At 44.5% G+C, this 17956-nt stretch overlaps 1 protein-coding gene across 2 annotated transcripts in view; it reads left to right on the top strand.

Moving 5' to 3' along the window:
- Window positions 1-17956, top strand: part of Creb5 (cAMP responsive element binding protein 5) — a 393743-nt gene that overhangs the window by 101413 nt on the left and 274374 nt on the right. For both annotated transcript variants that reach the window (XM_021647908.2, XM_060379986.1), the window contains one exon: window positions 1483-1604. In XM_021647908.2, coding sequence (XP_021503583.1) covers window positions 1483-1604 — 122 coding nt within the window. The remainder of the gene's footprint in view (window positions 1-1482; window positions 1605-17956) is intronic.

The raw sequence follows: 17956 nt of genomic DNA, 5'->3' as shown, positions 1-17956 counted from the left end.
GAAGACCTTTTCTCTATTTCCAGAATAGCGCCTACCCTAATTCCAGACACATGTGAGGCAATAGGGGTGAAAGTCCTGCATAAGTGTGTTGTTTATATAATCACACAATGGTTATAAGAATACTTTGAGATACATCACTATCTATGTCTACTTAATGTGCTAAAAAGTCTCTTGTGCAAAGCCCAGAACTGTTTTAGATAAGGCTTGACTTACCGAGTCATCGGTAGTAGGGAACTCAGAATCTTGGCTCTTGAAGTTAAAAACAGAGAAAGAGCACCAGTGGGACTTTGCTGGCCCAGAAGCCATGCCACCTCTCGGGTACTGAATGCCCCTTTCTTACAGGGAATGAAGACATGTTGCCTTTGAAGGGCTGGTTCTATGGAGGAGGGCAGGTAACCATCCACCTGCTGTTCTCTGGATAAGGATAACTTGGTTGATATTTACTGTATTGCTGGGATTAACTACTTTGTATGCTGTAGAAAAGTAAGCAGAGTCCTGAGTGTGTGTGTGTGTGTGTGTGTGTGTGTGAGAGAGAGAGAGAGAGAGAGAGAGAGAGAGCTAGGTACCCTTTTCTTCTTTCTCTTGTATCTTCTGCCTTGGTAAAAAGACTTCTACTCAGCACTATTAATGTCAAGTGTAATCTGAAGGAAGATGGCCACCCCTAGGGACTACAAACGTGTAACTCTATTTTACTTACTCTCCTGTGATGTTACATTCCAGAGAATCCATGAATGTGCACATATTACATAGACTGAAATGTTGCATCCACAGATCATGGCTTCATCTCCTCCAGTTTTCTAAAGAGAAAGCTCTGCAGAAAGTCCAGACTATGAAAGAAATTCCTTTCCTTTTAGAGAGTATTTGCAGAACATTCTTTCGGCTACAGCGAAGGAAAATAAAATCGATAATGATATATTTTATAAAAGATGGAAGCCGAATGTGTTTGACTTGGAACCTCTTATCATCTTTCCCTTGGTTCTTATGAGGAGATAAAATTGCTGAGCTACTTTTTGCGTTAAGAAGGAGGAATGAGCAGGCCTGTTTTTTTTTTTTTTCCTACAAAAATATACACTTGTTTTCTTTCCAAACTCCTTAGAGTCAAGTTTGAGAATGGCATAAGAGATCTTCTGGATCGATGTTAGAGAAATCATTTTTTACCAGTTGAAATAAGAAGGCTCATCCCTCATCCACACAATAATGTGTATTCAGATGACACTAATTCCAGATATAGAGCAGAATATTTACTATTATCTAGGGGTGAAGGTGGGGAGGTGGATCAGGAGGGCTGGGGAGTCCTTACATATGGCTATCTTCTTTCCAGTGCTTTTTCTTCCACACAGCCATGATGGTTAACAGGCTGGGAGATTGCCGGCAGCTGTTGGGCATCATGTTAAGGTGATGGGAGGGGATGGAGGAGTTCGGTTCCACTTACCATGCACTGGAGTAAAAACCCTGTCATTGATTTCTGGCCTCTGCTTTCAGATCAGACTCCGACGCCCACGAGATTTCTGAAGAACTGTGAGGAGGTGGGTCTCTTCAGTGAGCTGGACTGTTCCTTTGAGCATGAGTTCAGGAAGACTCAAGAAGAAGAGAACAGCAAGCGGGTAGGTGGGCCTGGGTGGGCGGCGAGCTGCACCTCCCAGCACCATGCGGGAAATGTCTGCTCCCGCACACTGTGTTGAGGTGTCCTTAGAAGAGGATTTTGGGACAAGATCCTGCTGAGTAGCTCACCATCCTCCTGCATCAGATTTCCAAACCCTGAGATTCCAGGTGTGGGCCACAGTGCTGGTTTGTAATAGTACTGTGTCTATTTGTGCGTGTCGGTCAAACTTTCCCTTTTAAGGAGTCATATCTCTGAGTGTGATAACATACAGAGCTCAGATTAGTCGCTGGGGGAAACGAATGTCTGAAACACGGAACTCAAGCTTTAGAAAAATATTACCTTGCTCTTAGAGCTGTGTCAGGTAAATTTACCCTCCACCAGGTATTTTTCCTTTGCTAAATATTTAACAGCAGGTCTTATGGAGGCTGTGTGTTCAGAAGGGAGCAGGCAGAAGGACGAGAACAAGTGACTCCTCAAATGGCAAGAAAAGGGATTTTCATCAGATTTGGGCCCTGCTTGTAACTGTCTGTTTTCCATCACCTTTGTTTATTTTCTACCAGATCTGTAAAACCTTCCTGGTCATGTTGCCTGGTCAGGTGATTGGACATATGTTGTTGGTGAGGCAAACAGATCAGCTACAACTCTGGGTCACTCAATGACGTTCTTCAGAGGGTATTTTTCCCCCTCCATATATTTGGTCCATATAGTTAAAAATTTGGTAGAATTTTAAATTCTACTCACAAGATGAAGGAGAGCAGGGAGGGTCACAGGGAGATTTTACGAGTGTGCTTTTCGTGGATTCTTTGCTACTGACCTAGGGTGTCACTGAATGCACAGCACAATGTGTATACACATGCTAGGCACAATCCGTGGGCAGAAGTATGGAACGTGGAAGATGGTTAAGAGGGATAACCATACTAAGATCTGTACACCTAAGGAAGCTAATCAGGAAGGAGGACTCTGGCTAAGATGCTCAATCCCCATTCAGAAAGGCAAAAGGGATGGACATTGGAGGAGGGAGAAAACAGGCAACAGGACAGGAGCCTATCACAAAGGGCCTCTGAAAGGCTCGACCTGCCAGGCATTGAGGCAGATGTTGAGACTCATAGCCAAACTTTGGGCAGAGTACAGGAAATCTTATAAAAGAAGGGGGGGGGGATAGTAAGACCTGGAGAGGACAGGAGCTCCACAAGGACAGTGACAGATTCTAAAAGTCTGGGTACAGGGGTCTTTTCTGAAACTGATGCTCCAGCCAAGGACCACTCATGGAGATGGCCTGGAACCCCTGCACAGAGGTAGCCCATGGCAGCTCAGTGTCCAAGTGGCCTCCGTAGGAATGGGGACAAGGACTGTCTCTGACATGAACTGATCAGCCTGCTCTTTGATTGTTCCCCCCCCCAAGGGGGAGCAGCCTTACCAGGCCACAGAAGAAGACAATGCAGCCACTCCTGATGAGACCTGATAGACTAGGATCAGAGGGAAGGGGAGGAGGACCTTCCTTTTCAGTGGACTGGGAGAGGGACATGGGTGGGGAAGAAGGAGGGTAGGATTGGGAGGGGAGGAGGGAAGGAGGTACAGGGGGGATATAAAGTGAATAAACTGTAATTAATAAAAATTTTTAAAAAAAAGGATAAGCAGCTAGGTGTCGATATAGCCTGAAAGCCCCGAGGTTCCACTGGAAAGGTAGCTTTAAAGGGCTCTGCTAATTTTCTACTGTTTCCAAGCCTTTGGCTCTTCCCAGTGTGAAGTCTCCCTCGGGCTTTTCATGCCACATTCCCACCTCCAGCCAGCTCAAGGCTGCCTCACAGTGACTAGGCTGCACTGCTTTAGCAAAATGCGCCACACTTACAGGAGGGGCCCAGTCACAGCCGGCCCCCTTTATTTATAACGAGCTTGCCATTTATGCTTGTCCCTCCCTCGCACTCCTGTCCCTGCTTTTCCAGACACGTTCCTATCTGTGGTTCTCGTCCTGAGCACTTTCAGGAGCCCTTCACAAGTCCTGGAAGATACAGCTTTACTTTACCACAGTACAGATAAGCTTAAAAAATCCACAAGAATAGCAAGGGAGACTCGGCCAGCCCCATCTAGTAAATTCCTCCCGCTTGGGCGGGAAGGTTAATTCTTTTGGTCAGTTTGCATATGTCGAGGACTGTTTGAGGAAACAGTGTCACAGTCAGTGTGGGCCTTTAGATGAAGATCCGTAGGTGGTCAATTCTGTCTCCATAGTCTTTCTGATAGAATGGCTGTAATCGCATGCCCTTGATTTTCCTAAAGATCTTTTACCAAGAACAGCTCCGCACGGCCTCGGTTGGGGGTGTGGCTTTGGGCATGCTCTTGGTGAGTTATTCATGACATCCCCCCACCCCCCACCCCCACCCCCCACCATGAAGCCTTCTGCGAGCAGTTCTTGCAGATCTGAATTCCAGGAAATGGTTTGCTTCCCCTGAGGAACTCCTGTGTTTTCTGCTTGTGGCCATGTAATGGTTGTGTTTCTCTTTTCTCCCTGGCTGCTAAATTATCACAAAGCCAGAAGTCCTGCTTAACTTGGAGAACTCTTTAGACCACTATAATGAGTAATATTTTACTTCCTCCATCCACTAGACTTTCAGTTCTAGTTTATATTTCCTCTGGTCCTGATTTCTAATTAAACAAACAAAAAAATAGTTCCATGCTGTACATTTTTGGTGAAATTTGTCGTAGGTTAAGAGGACATGAACCCCTTAAAATTTAAAAATTAAATAATGAAATAAGCAGCACTGAGCAAGAGGGACTGTGGTAAGGGCAGGACAGTGTTTTTTTCTCCTGTTTAAATGTTGATCATCACCATAGGATGTGCTAATGGTGTGTGTGTGTGTGTGTGTGTGTGTGTGTGTGTGTATGTGGCAAGGGCAGGGTGGCGCTGCAGACATCCCCCTTAGGACACCAGGCCACACTAAGCTTGTCGAGGGACCCTCTCCCTCTATTTGGTTCCAACCAGAAGGATTGAATCTAGCTGTGGGTGGTCATCGCTACACAAGAGGACATCTCCTCAGCGACTACTGCACCGTGACCCACACAAAGTGGCTGTGTTGGTGGCTTATCCCCTGGCATGGCCTTAGAACCACTGGTGGGAAATGCAGAGAAGCAGTGATGGTCCCACCCGGCAGTGTGCATACGTACGCCTGCCTCCAGGAACTGCCTGCGTTTCCCCAGCTCTTAGCTGCTGCCTGCCACCTGAAGTTCTGCTTCAACTATTCGTCGGCTGCTTAAAAGAGTAGATTCATAAAGCCTACACTCACTGAATTCCTCATTACTTTCCAGTTAGCCTCTCTTTCTCTCCCCCCCCCCCCACTATACATTCAGGGGCTGATTTCATTTTCAGCAGGGTGTCTTTTCCCAGTGAAGCCTAGGGTGTCATGAATGCCAGGGAAGCATTCTGTCACTGAGGTATATCTTCAGCCCAATTATTTCACTTCAATTCTACACCTCCAACTTTTTCTGATTTCTTTACCTGAGCCTCTTGTGTGTGTGTGTGTGTGTGTGTGTGTGTGTGTGTGTGTGTGTATGTATCTGTGCTCGTGAGTACGTGTTGTATACACGTGTTCATGTAGGTAAATAAGCCACACATAGCTTTGATGTGAGTACTGGACATCTGAATTGAGGTCTCCATGCTTGCATGGTCCCCCCCCCCACACTCACTCTCTGTCCAAGTCTTTTTAAAAAGCACTTGAATTGGTTCATCAGTAAAAAATAAGTTTTTTTTTTGTTTTTGTTTTTGTTTTTGTTTTTGCACTCATTTGGAGAATTTGGTTTTAATGATCCCATGTTTCTTTTTTATGTTTCTAACTGTAGGGTTAGAAAATCCAGATGAAAAGCCAATAAAGAATGTATTCTTATTAGTCTGTGTGCCCATTGAAATGGTTCCATCTTATGGATTCTGCCTTTAATTCTGACAGCCTTTTCCAAAATAATCTCAGTGTGTATATAGAATGAAAAGTTACAGCAGGTCATGGCTGAGGGCACAAAACCCTAGTGCCTGTATCAATATTACACAGCACATACCACCTCCAAGATTGCCTCTAGTTTGGATACTAATGAATAGTCATTGCCTCATAACTCTTCAGTAAGAAATCCTGACTCAGAAAGCATATTGTAAGTCTCTAGCAGGCTTGCCCATGGCTTTGTACTCGGCAGCCTATATACTCTGAAACATGTAGCTTGTGCATCAGCTTCCAGTTAGGAAAAGTTTTAGAGTGATCAAAATATACCAAGTACTACCCAGGACACTGACAAAGACACCAACAGATACAGATGATTAAAAACAAATAAGGAAGCATATAACATCCCTCTGCTCTCAGATGGCTTACTTCTTATGGACCAGACAAACAACACACCAGTGAAAAATACCCCACAAAGTGCTAAAGGGTTCAATGCCACTGCAGAGAATTTCAGGAGGGCTGGGTGTGGTCAGAGAGGGCATCCCAACCCTGGGGACCTAGACACCCAAGTAGAAGGCCTGAGCCCGAGAAGATGACTTAAAAGAGCATGTATAAAGGCTGGAGGCTGAGGGGTGGAAGGTGTGTTGGAAAAGTTGCTAAGGGAGGTACAGCTGTGGAAAGGGTGCCTAAGAGAGCTGGGTGTAGGGAGGCAGGCCCAGGGGGGCTGCAGGCCATTTGAAGTGCTCGGGTTTGACTCTGACTCTAAATGAGAGGGGGAGCCATGGGGCAGTTCTAAGCAGAGAAGTCATAGGGCCTGATGTCATGCTTTAGGAAAGTCATTTTGACTGCAGCACAGAAAGCTGATGGCTGGAGGTAGAGAGAGAAAACATTTAGGGAAGAATTGGGGGCGGGGGAGATCCAGGTTATTGTTGGTAGCACATTTACCCAAAATAGAGATGGGGAATGAGGCTAGGATCCAGGTGTATTTTAAGAACAGAGGCAATGGTTTTGCTGGTAGAATATCCTGGAAGTACCAGAAAGAGCAGAGTTAGAGAGTGCTCAGGCTTTTTGATTGTGCAACTAGATGGAGCTTGTGGGAGGAACAGTTGAGGGGAAGCTGATGTTTTACTCCATGGGAAGGAGGGAATCACTTTCTGACGGGCCTGGGTGTTAAGTGCACATAAAAGTGTGGATGTGGGCAGATCTTCCAGATCTCTCCAATTCCTGCCTCATGAACTTCGCTAGGTGGAAACTGAGTCAGGAAGAATCAGCTGCGGCACAGGTCCCTTAGAGATTCCCTGAGGAGAAAGCTGGGTACTAATTTTGTGTCCCAGGTCTAAAAAAAGAAAAATAAAAGTACTTTTTAAGAAAAGAAGGATGAATTGGCATTTTACATTTAATTTCTTTCTCGAAAAGAGTCTGAGTAACACACAAGCTGGCATCTATTCCATTGATACAACAGCATGTGAACATACATGTAGGTTGTTTTTTTTTTTTTTTTTTTGCATGGATGTGAATGCATACTTTTTGCACGTGTGTTTTGTTTTCCTCTCTCTGTATATATGTGAGTGTGTCTGTGTGTAAAGGAGGAAGAACAAACAAAGGAACTGGATAGGAAACCCTGTGCTTTACAGAGAGAAATATAATGTTACAGCCTAACACGGTTAAAGAGCCGCAGATAAGAAACACAGCGAGCATGTGCTACACTTTGGGGTTCTCCCATAGGACCTAAATATGGCTCATTATGCTGATGCAGAAATAGCAAATTAGGCATTTCCATGTTCTAGAATTCCTTCTCAAATGATGAAAAGTGAAGTCTCTCCCTAGAGGACATTGACTCTTTCACACTTGGGGAAAAGGGACAAGCAATAGTCTTAAGATCTTACCTCTCAGCTCAGTGGGGGTGGTGGAGCTGGGCATGACCAGGTCAGCCCCAGCTCAGATAGGTTAGGCTGTTTAATCCCATTAAATTTTTCACCTCACTACATTGCCAGCTGCCACTGGTTGCTTGGAGAGAGAAGAGGCAGAGAGAAGGCCCTTGGTTTCTTCCTACTGTCTTGCTCTTACCAGTCACTAGCAGGCATGGCCGCCCTCTGGGGAGGATTGGAGTGGAGGGACGCTGGATGGAAAATAAGACTCCAAGCTGAGCAAACTCGCAACAGCTGCACATTTCCGGTTAGGATAGTATGTTGCTGCTAAGATATTTGTGTAAAGCAATCCTACCCTCCCCCAGAAGTCCAAAGGAAAAGAATGTTTTGAAACCTAAACTTGGTTTTACCCAGGTTTTTAAAAGTCTCTGTGTTGCTTAATCCTTGCAGATGAGACTGTTTTTCATCTTTTCTATTTTTTATCAGCTTGGCTGAAAGGAAACACCCTTTGACAGTGATAATGGAGGGGACAACCTATTCCTTCCCCCTCTTCAGTGACTGGGAAACCCAAGGCTTAGAAAGATTCCTTTTGTTCTCCCATTTTCAGCACAGGAGGAATGGAAATCACTTTCCACTTCCTCCTCACAGGTTACAATCGTCATCAGAGCTGGAATTTGGTTCTAGGAAGAGAATTTGGCTTGATTCTTGCGTCCCACTTAGGGGAATGACTAAACCAGTGGATAAACTGGACGTTATTTTGTGTGTTTTAGTCTTTGGAATTTAAGAATGATGAGTCCTGTCCTAACAGGGATTAGAAAGAGCTGGTGCGTCCCGCTGAATGTGTGAATGATTTAGGGTGTGATCCAAGCTCTTGCCTCAGTCTCACAATGGAATGGACAACACAACATTCGTAAGACTGTGTTTGATTTTTGGAGAGAGCCTGACTATCTCCAGAAAAAATGCCCAGAGCATTGTCAGTGGAGGAGAGTAAATACAACACCAGATGTGTTTACTGTGTATGGTGAGGGAAGCCGTGGCTTAAAGGGACAGTGCTTAGATAGGTAATAGACATTTGTTTATTATCACCTTAGAGAGTTTCTCTATTTTGCTAATTTAGACCTTGATGGATTAGACTTTAAAACCTTATCTGTCACACTAAAAGAAGAAGAAGAAAAAATGTTGAGACTGGAAAGTTAACATTGAATCCTAAATTATTCTGCAGTCAGAAACTCTGTGTCCAGCCAGTGTTGTAAGTTAGATCAGCAGGGTCAGGGATTTGCAGCAACTGCAGATCAATGTCTCCTAGCCTGGGGCGGCTCAGTATTAATTATTTAAACTACTTGCCACAGGTTTTATTTATGTTTTCTGTCACCTGATGTTTGCCATGGAGAGTTGGAGGTGGGTCTGTACCTGACATCTCTTTGATCCCAAGTTTCCAGAGGCTCTAGTCACAGCTGGACAGGCCATGTATTCATGCCTGTGATGGACATGCCCCTCTTCCGCTCAGAGAAGAGACCGGGAGACGGATACTCACTGTGTTGTTTGCCATGGAGGAATCCAGGCAGTCATTTTGAAACCTGTATTTAGTTGAAAATCCGTGAAAGAAATAGCATTTTTCCCCCTAACATCAGTATTTCCTGTTCTCTGGTAACTGGATAGGGTAATGATCAAAGTGTTCACCTCTTCAAAGTATTTTCAGGTCCATATAAGACATGTCGTGCTAGTTTGATCCTCACTCCTTTTCTCCAATGGAAATGCAAAGAAGTAAACTATGCAGAGACCGAGAAAAAAGTAGGTGGCTGGTCTGTGCGACTTGTTCCTCTGCAAGTCCCATTTCTGGGGCTTCTTTTAGATGTGTCCACCCTCAGGATGTTCTAGCTACTCCGGTGCTTCAGAGAACCACAAGCCTCATAGCTGCTAGTTGGCTTCACCCAACTAGCCCTCACCCGGAACATAAACACCAGTCCTCAACATCCAGCAGCATCAGCTACTCATGTTCCCTTTTGGAGATGCCTCTGGGGTCCAGTTTAGCTTACTCATGGCTCTTCCCAGGGGATAGACCCACTGCCATGTGTGACCCCCCCTGTTTCTGTCAGGCACATATTACCCTCACTGAAGGACTTGCCTTTGCTCTACTTGGGTGGTCCATCCAGGAACCTTTTGAGGAAAAGAGGTCCCTCAGAAACCAAGGAAAAGAGCCCTCAGGTCTTCTCTTGTGTTCTGTTTCTTTCACCTCAGGCTAGAGCACCCTGCTGAGTAGAGAACCCTCAAAAGGTGATTTGGTCTTTAATAGGACTTTAAGGACTAATACAGCTTTAAGTATTGTTCTAGAGCCGGGTGTATCAAAAAGGAAAATAACTGATATGTTAAAACTGGAAAACAGTTGTTTCTAAAGTCTTTTCCTCCTGCTTACAGTTTTCTTTAAAAGTCCCCCCCTCCCAACACACACATTCCGTGTATACAGCCAGTGTCCAAAAGTAGTCTGAGATCTCAAGATCATAGATAAAAACTGATTTGGATGATATTAATCATGGCATTGCGTGGTGCTCTTTTCTACATGCCGCATCAATATACGGTCAGCCAGGCCCTGGCACTACAATATTCTGTTTGAAATACATAAAAAGGGACCAATAAAGGAGGTTAAGGACCTCCCTTACATTTTTTTTCCAAATTAAAAAAAAAAAATCAGCTGGGCACGGTGGCACACACGCCTGTAATCCCATAACTCAGGGAGGCAGAGGCAAGTGGATCTCTGTGAGTTTGAGGCCAGCCTGGTCTGTAGAGTGAGTGCAAGGCAGCCAAGGCTACACGGAGAAACCCTGTCTTGAGAAACAAAACTAAACAAAACAAAACACAGCAAAACAAAACAAAATATTATCAAATCCTGGGGAACGTGTTTGGTCTGTCCCTGTGCCGCCTTCCCATTATTCAATCTTACTGAGTGAAATTGAGTTTTGTGGCTGGGATCATCTTCACTAGAGCAACCACGGAGAAAACAGCAACCTTCTTAGCAGGAGTCTTCCTCCTTGGGTGATCTCTCTATTTTGGGCTGGGCTGGATTCTTGGCTTGTTTAAATCCCATCTTAACTTGTCCTGAGGCAGGCTGGCCACAAGAGGATGTCTTAATGCAATGGGAATCACAATGCCAAATGGGTACTTTTTGAAGGAAGCAGCTTGCAGCTGTGAGTAATTCAGGGTTTCCAAGGCACCAGATAGAGAACAGAAGTGGCCACTGGGCTCTAAGCCTTTGCTTATGCTGTTTGTCCTTCAGACTGCCTTGCACTGATGCTCTCAAAGGCAGGCAGGAAAATAGACCTGCGTTTTGGGCCAGATTGAAACAAAATGGCCAAGAAACGAAGCTTCCGTTCCAGGCAGAAAACAGCATTCACATTTGGAAAATTGGAAGAAATGCTCTTATGAGCATCTGTGGTGAAGTCACTTACCTGGGCCCCTCACAGAGATGTGAGAAGAAACTGACAATATGAAAGGGGAAAGGAGAGGAAAATAATCGTTGCAAGCCTGCCTTTGCCTCCATCATACTGTAAATCCGGCTGAACGTTAAGTATGGGCAGGAGCAGGTATGGGAGTGATTTAGCAGGGGAAAGGCTCAGCATTTGTGTGTTGCTATTTCCATATTTATGAGCTGGAGGGCAGGAACTGGGATTCCGAGCATTCCTCCTATTCATATTTCCATCATGGTGGATGTCAAATCACACCTGTGTTGCAGTGTTGAGTGGCACACCAGATTCACACAGGGACATTGCCTGCAATGATCCTTGCAATGATTCTCTGTGCTCTAGACCATAGGACACCCATGAGCCCAACCCTTGTAGCCTATTAGTTGATCTTTTAATGCTGAAGGGGAACAAGATGGTCCAGAATTCTAGCAACACCTTTTTACAGTGTGATATGAAATATGGTCTGAATTCTTTTTCCTTTTTCTTTCTTTCTTTCTTTCTTTCTTTCTTTCTTTCTTTCTTTTTTCTTTTTTCTTTTTTCTTTTTTTTTTTTTTGCTTTTTAAGACAGGATTTCTCTGTGTAGCCTTGACTGTCCTGGATTTGCTTTGTAGATTAGGCTGGCCTCAAACTCACGGAGATCTACCTACCTCTGCCTCCCTGACTGCTGGGATTATAGGCATGTGCCACCAAGCTTGGTCCTGAATTTTTTATGAAGGTAAAAAAAAAAAAAATTAAAACTTTCTTCCATCATTCTCTAAACATCACATGTGACTTCATTTGCCATGCAAAAAATAGACTTTTGAACAACCTGCTATCAACACATACAGATTTTTTTTTATTGAGATCTAAAGACAGAAATCATATACACTAGATTTTTGAAGCCCTTCAACCTAGAATTTTCTTCTGATATTGTTCCTAAGGGAAGCTTGGACTAGGACTTCAAGCTCCCCGTTGCAGAGGTAGTAACACAGTATGCCATTGGTGTTTGCCATCGGCGTCTTTCTTCTACGCATCAAGAGTCGGTGAGTGACTCTTGACTCCACATCTCTGCTAGAGAACGTTCTTCCATTTCTTATTACAAGAATGCATGCTTACGTGTGTAATATTAGGCAAAGCGAACAGTCTAGGGCTTGGGGATAATGCCTTACCCATTTCTTGGAGGTTCTGGTCAGCAATATCCATAGCCTAAACTTATCTATGGTGTTCATTAGCTGTTGAGCTACCTGCGGCCTTCCGGGAAGATGGGGGCCGCTGATTTACCCATTATCTGAATGTACTGGAGTAGATTTTCCATGAGCAGGAATGTGTCTTCTGCGAGGATCCAAACACATATGTCCTTCCTCAGACCCCCTGGTGACAAGAGGCACATATTGTAAGACAGCTGGCCAGGGCTGAGAGCGCAGCCTGTGATCCCCAGGAGAGAGGTGCTACTCTGACCTCGTAAGTGCAGCTCCACTAATTGAATGCAATAGTCCCAGACTGCAGCCACCGGGCTTGCACTCCTGAGTCAGCTCACTGGTATATTTTGCAGGGGGAAAAAGTGTGTGTTAGCAACAAATGATGGGGTGTTCCGATTCATTTCATAGCCCTAATTTTTGTCTTTTGGCAGAAAAAAAATCTCACAGTACCCCCACAGACACGGATTGTATAGCAGCTTTATTGACAGTTTCTTTTTTTAAAGCACCAAGAGTCACAGCTAGATTTTAAACCAAACTGAAGAGAGGAGCTGATGGGTGGCTGATCTCTTGGGGAGGGTTGGTGTTAGGTGAGTGGGAATGAAGCTAGGAATGGCTTCAAAAGTGCCTAACCCATGAAAGCACACACATGTGTTCAGTTACCCTGCCTAGGGTAAGTACTGTGTCCCCTTAGTGAAATAGCTGGCTTGGACTGTTTTCAAATACCAGTCTGTAACTTACTGAACCCACACATGTTTGTCTGCTTCCTCCTTACTCCAGCTCACAGCACACTGCTTCAGCCTCAGGCCACAGGCTTTCCTGAGGCCCCTTTGTATCAAAGTTTCACCCCAGAGACTGTTTGACACATCAGCCCTCGGGAGGATGAAGTCCAAGCAAGAACTGCTAATATTTGCATTCCTCTTTCCTTTCATGGAGGAGAAGAAAGAGATTGATTCTTAAAAAACAAAATGACCCCCACTTCCTACAAGCCCCTGGCAAGAGGTACCTATAGCCTGGTGCCAAATCCCTTCCCCAACAGCTGTTTGGTGGCTCTGTGTCACTGGGCTGACTGCAAAATCCACCATGGCCTTTTAATTACCTGTTCGTATTTCTGAAGTGCAGGGCTCCGTGGCACAGGGAGGGGATAAGCCTTCATTGTAATGGACTTTCGGTAAGACTATCTCTGAGATAAGAGTACTAAATCTTGGCAGTCTCTCTGGAGCACACACTTAGTGATTACACACAAATTCTTGGCTCCCCAGAGCTGTGTTGTAAATGGAGTGTAGTGTGCCGGGCTGGGTAATAAGATACTGGAGAAATGTCTGAGAGAAGGTGCACTCCTGCTTTATTTATGAAGATAGACATGCCGGTTGAGGGCTTAATCACAGCTGATAAATCATCTTAAGAAAGCCTATTAGAACCATATGCTGATTTTTTTGCATTAATATAGTGTGTCTGTTTTTAGTCTAATAAGACAGGGCTTTTTCCTTGCGTGCTCTGTGCCTCTACAGTGTGGACTCTTTATCTGTTTAAGTGGTATCACTGTGTGGGAGCATTTATCTCTTTTAAGAGGTACCGTTAATAAAAGAAGGCGAAAGGAAATGGGGATGGAAGAAGGAATGAAGGCACCTATTGCCGTGTGCACGTGTGTGTTGCCGTGTTCATTCATGTGTGCGTGCCTGTATGTTTGTGTGTGTACACAGGTATGTGTGTTTATAGTATCGCAAAAGAAAGAATCCAAAAGCTGAGATCAGGAAACATCTCAATTAGTTTTGGAAGGCCGTGGGCAGCCCCTCACTAGGCATAAGGTAGTCATTTCAGCCCAGGTGGCTATAATACCGTAGTGAGAGATTATCTGAAGTTGGGGGTAGTGCTCTGACATTTTGGTTACCTCACTTCTGCCCAACCTCGTGGAGCTTGGCCCCAGGAACAGGTCCCAAGGCTCTTTAATGAGAGCCATATTGGGGCTCCAGATCGGAGCCAAACTCTGTTTATCACTAATTGCAGGGGTTCCTTGCAGAACTTTGCCATTATTTCCTGATTATATCTCTGCTCTTTTTGTTATCTTGCCAGAATTCAAACAGTAATAATTGCATGATTTATTGTTTATTTATAACCCTTCTACTGCTTCAATCCCTTTATGTCGTAGATTTCAAAACAGCAATTGCCTTTTCTAAATGCCTAATTTCTTTGGCCTTCCCCAGGGAAGTCGGCATGTGTGACTCTCACTCAGAAGTCTTCAAATCCTTTCCACATCCTTCCTCCTCTAGGAAGCTATCTTGCACTGTATATGTAAGGGCTGATGTTAGTCTAAAGAGCTTGTATGCCAGGAGGATGAATTTATCCCTCGGATTATATCCAGGTTGGGTTATATGGCAGCAAAGTTTCTTTCCAACTCATGGTTTCAAAGACAGAAATAGGTGAAAAGCCTATTTTATATTCATTTAGATATGGTTAAGAAACATACCACCACATCATTAGATGCCATGACCATAAACTAGTAAGGACAAAATTCACTGTTGTTGCCAGGCTTTCTACTTACCAGACACTGTGGTTAGAGTTTCAAGGGCACTTTTCCCCCACAGTCACCAACACTACCTTGCAAGTTACATGTTTACAGAAGCTAAAACTGACAGGTTTGGATAATCTGCTGGACTCCACAAAACTTTAGGCCCACTGTGGTACGTAGGAACCTCTGCTGGGAAATACGTGTGCCTCCTGCTACTTCAAATGCCTCCTTCCTTTGTTTCCTTACAGTGCACACACACATATTTCAGTATAATTTACTTTCCCCGCAAATGTGAAGTAGAAGCTTTGCAGGACATGGCAGCACGCTTGGCTTCTACAAGATAAAAACATCTTGCTAGCCCCCAGTAATAAGGCTTCGACAGCTCCAGCCTGGGCACTACAGTCTTCAGGGTCCCACGGTTGTGGTTGCAGAAGGATGGCTGACTCTGAAGCTCAGGATGAAAGACAGCTTGACTGCTGTCTTTCATGTGTGTGCATTTTTCTGTTCCAAGCCAGGAAAGGTAGATTCCTCTGATCCCTTGAGTTCCAGCTCAGGCCTGGGACAACCTCTAGCCTTTCGAGGATGAAGTCAAGCTACTGTGACACATTTCCGTCCACACCGAGTCCTAGGGATGGGCTTTTCTGGGGGAATGTGCGCTTTGGTGGGGTGGAGGCGCGTTCGAAGTGTACGTCAGCCCCAAGAACACAAATGTGCTTGTTGAAGATGGCGCGTGCAGCAGGCTGCTAGTGTTGGGCTCTTAGGGAATGACATGGGATCCCAGGGATCGCTACACTATCACCTGTGTGTAAGTGCTGCCCACTCAGCAGCTGTGCCCCTGAAGTCCCATACATTCCTGTTTCGGGGTACCACAGAAGTCTGGGCAGGTTACTGACAAGCTGTGGTGGTGCTGTTTAAACCTTAGAGCTTAAAGCAAAACTTTGCCACTCGCTCTCCCTCCACCTAAACTTCTGCCGCTGGGAATCTTTCATGGTGTCCTCCAAACTCAGTCCAACAAATTTTTATGGAGGCTTTAATGTGTCCCAGGTGCGGTGCAAGGTGGGCTAGGTGCCAGGGCTGCATTCTGGTGGGGGAGCTGCTAGTTGTGTAGGGAAAATTTGGCTTTCTTGATAAGCCTGAAGCTCTCCTGGGATCACGTACAGAGTACAAGTAGTGATGGGTGGGGCTACTCAAGAGCACTGTAAATTCTTGCTGATCTGACTATGGCTTCATTTTCAGTTTTCTTTCTCATTTGTCCCACGTGTGTTTTTTGTTCCAATAGAACAAAGCACACTACCCTAATCCTGCCCATGGCTTTACTTTCTTGTCCATGCAGCAATCTTCTTTTGCAAGGCCTTCCATTTGCCCTCCATCCTTGACCAAATCCTTCTCTAACCTAGCTGTGAGAGCCCATGTCACCTCTCAGAGGCCCCCTCTGATGGTCCCTCCCTGGGGCCTTCTGTGCTGCTTCATCAGCCTTCATCTGACTCTCTTAACTTCCTTGCTTGAGTTCTGATATTTGCTGTGTCAGCATATGGCTATGGCTGTCCCAATGTCTCATTCCCAGCATCTTGACCCTTACGAGGAAGAAGTTCCCTGAAGAATCACCAAAGCTCATGGATGAGTAAAAGAATGCCCTCATTCTCTAACTTGCATTGCTGTCTACATGGATTTAGAAGCCGTTTCTTCTAAACAACAAACAAAACCTCTGAACATTCGCAAGGAGGAAAAACTCCCCCAAAAGGAAGATATCCAGTATAATTATTGGTTAATAACCATTCTGTGTGGCAAATCTTGACCTGAAAGCAAGAAGACTTTGGATTAAGAAATTTCTCTATTCATTTGGCAAAGTGTATCCATGTTAGTCATCACCATGAAATAGCACTCAGAACATAGCCACTCACAGAAGATATGACAAATGTTTTGCGTTTTGTAATAAGGCTAAGTTAAGGGTTTTCCACCTCAGGATGGTGTGTGTGTGTGTGTGAGAGAGAGAATGAGAATTGTAGGTAGCAGTGGTAGGTATTGGCATGTAGCCTAACGTTATAAACTTCTGTCTTCTCATTTGCAAAACGCAATGACAACCACACACCTTGCAGGATGTGGTTGGTGGGGAATGAAGCTCACATGTCAAGGGTGTATATGCTGTGGGTTTTGTTTTTTCTATTCTTGCTCTCATTCTGTTCACTGTAAATATGCAAAATAAACCAGGCTTCTAGGATTTCTGTGCCAGATCTGGCATGGGGAACCCAAGAAAACGTTGTATGCTCATAACGTTTCCCAGGTTTGAGGTGGTAGTCGTGGCCCAGAAATCCCTTTCATCACTGTAGTATGCCCGAAGAATAAAACCTTGCAAAGCTTTCATCAAAACTTAGAAGACGGTTCAGCCTCTGTGACCCTCACAGAACAGGAGGTGATCGTTGTGTTGTTACAGGTGATTGTTATATAAATCAAAAGTCTGAGGACTTCCCCAAAGTTTCCCTCACGACTCAGGTAATGCAGGAAACTTGGTATTTATTTTTGAGAAGGTTTTTGGCAGATGGTGGTGGGACTGGCTTTCAGATCAGGGAAAACAATGTTCAAGGATGGTTTGTTTAGAACAAAATCATAGACGTGCTCATGAGGCCAACTGAAATCAGATCTTAACATCTTTGGGAGAAATTTGCCTAGTCCTCAGTTATTTACCCGTGAAACCATTTATCCTGTGCGTGCCAGCTCACTCTGCTTTCTTTGACATTTGAGAGACTTCCTAGAAAGACATGCTTCCTAATAGGATCTAAGTCTTTCATTTTACCAGAATTTTGATGGCTGTAGAACATTATTGGGAATCAATCAATCAATCAATCAATCAATTTCTGGTTTTAAAAGTTTACTGTCAAAGTTGAAATCCATGGTTTAGGCCGCTTTGACCTGGCAGAGAGAAAGCAATCTTTGTGGCCGTGTGGACCAGCTATTTGGCCAAGGCCAGCTTTACACAGTTGCAGTCCTTTTGGGGCTGGGGTTCAGGACAGAGGAGTCATCCAACACAGGCCTAGCAGCTGAGAGCATAGGCTCTGAACCATATGATTCATTTCCCCCTGTTTCTTTCCATTTATTACAAATGCTGCAGACCCAGACAGGCCCTTCATTCTGTCCTGTGACATCTAATTCATTCATATTTTATTACTTCTGTGGTAGTTGGTATGAACACTGTCTGACATGAATGAAACATTCAACACAGAATGTTTTAAAAATTGCTATTCATGGGCTGGAGAGATGGCTTGGCAGTTAAGAGCACTGACTGCTCTTCCAGAGGACCAGGATTCAACTCCCAGCACTTACATGGCAGCTCACAACTGTCTGTAATTCCAAGATCTGACATTCTCACACAGACATACATGCAGGCTAAACACCAATGCACATAAAATAAAAATAAATAAATTATGTTT

Source organism: Meriones unguiculatus, chromosome 3 (assembly GCF_030254825.1).
Source record: "Meriones unguiculatus strain TT.TT164.6M chromosome 3, Bangor_MerUng_6.1, whole genome shotgun sequence".
Taxonomy (NCBI): domain Eukaryota; kingdom Metazoa; phylum Chordata; class Mammalia; order Rodentia; family Muridae; genus Meriones; species Meriones unguiculatus.
This window is presented reverse-complemented; position numbering and strand designations above follow the sequence as displayed.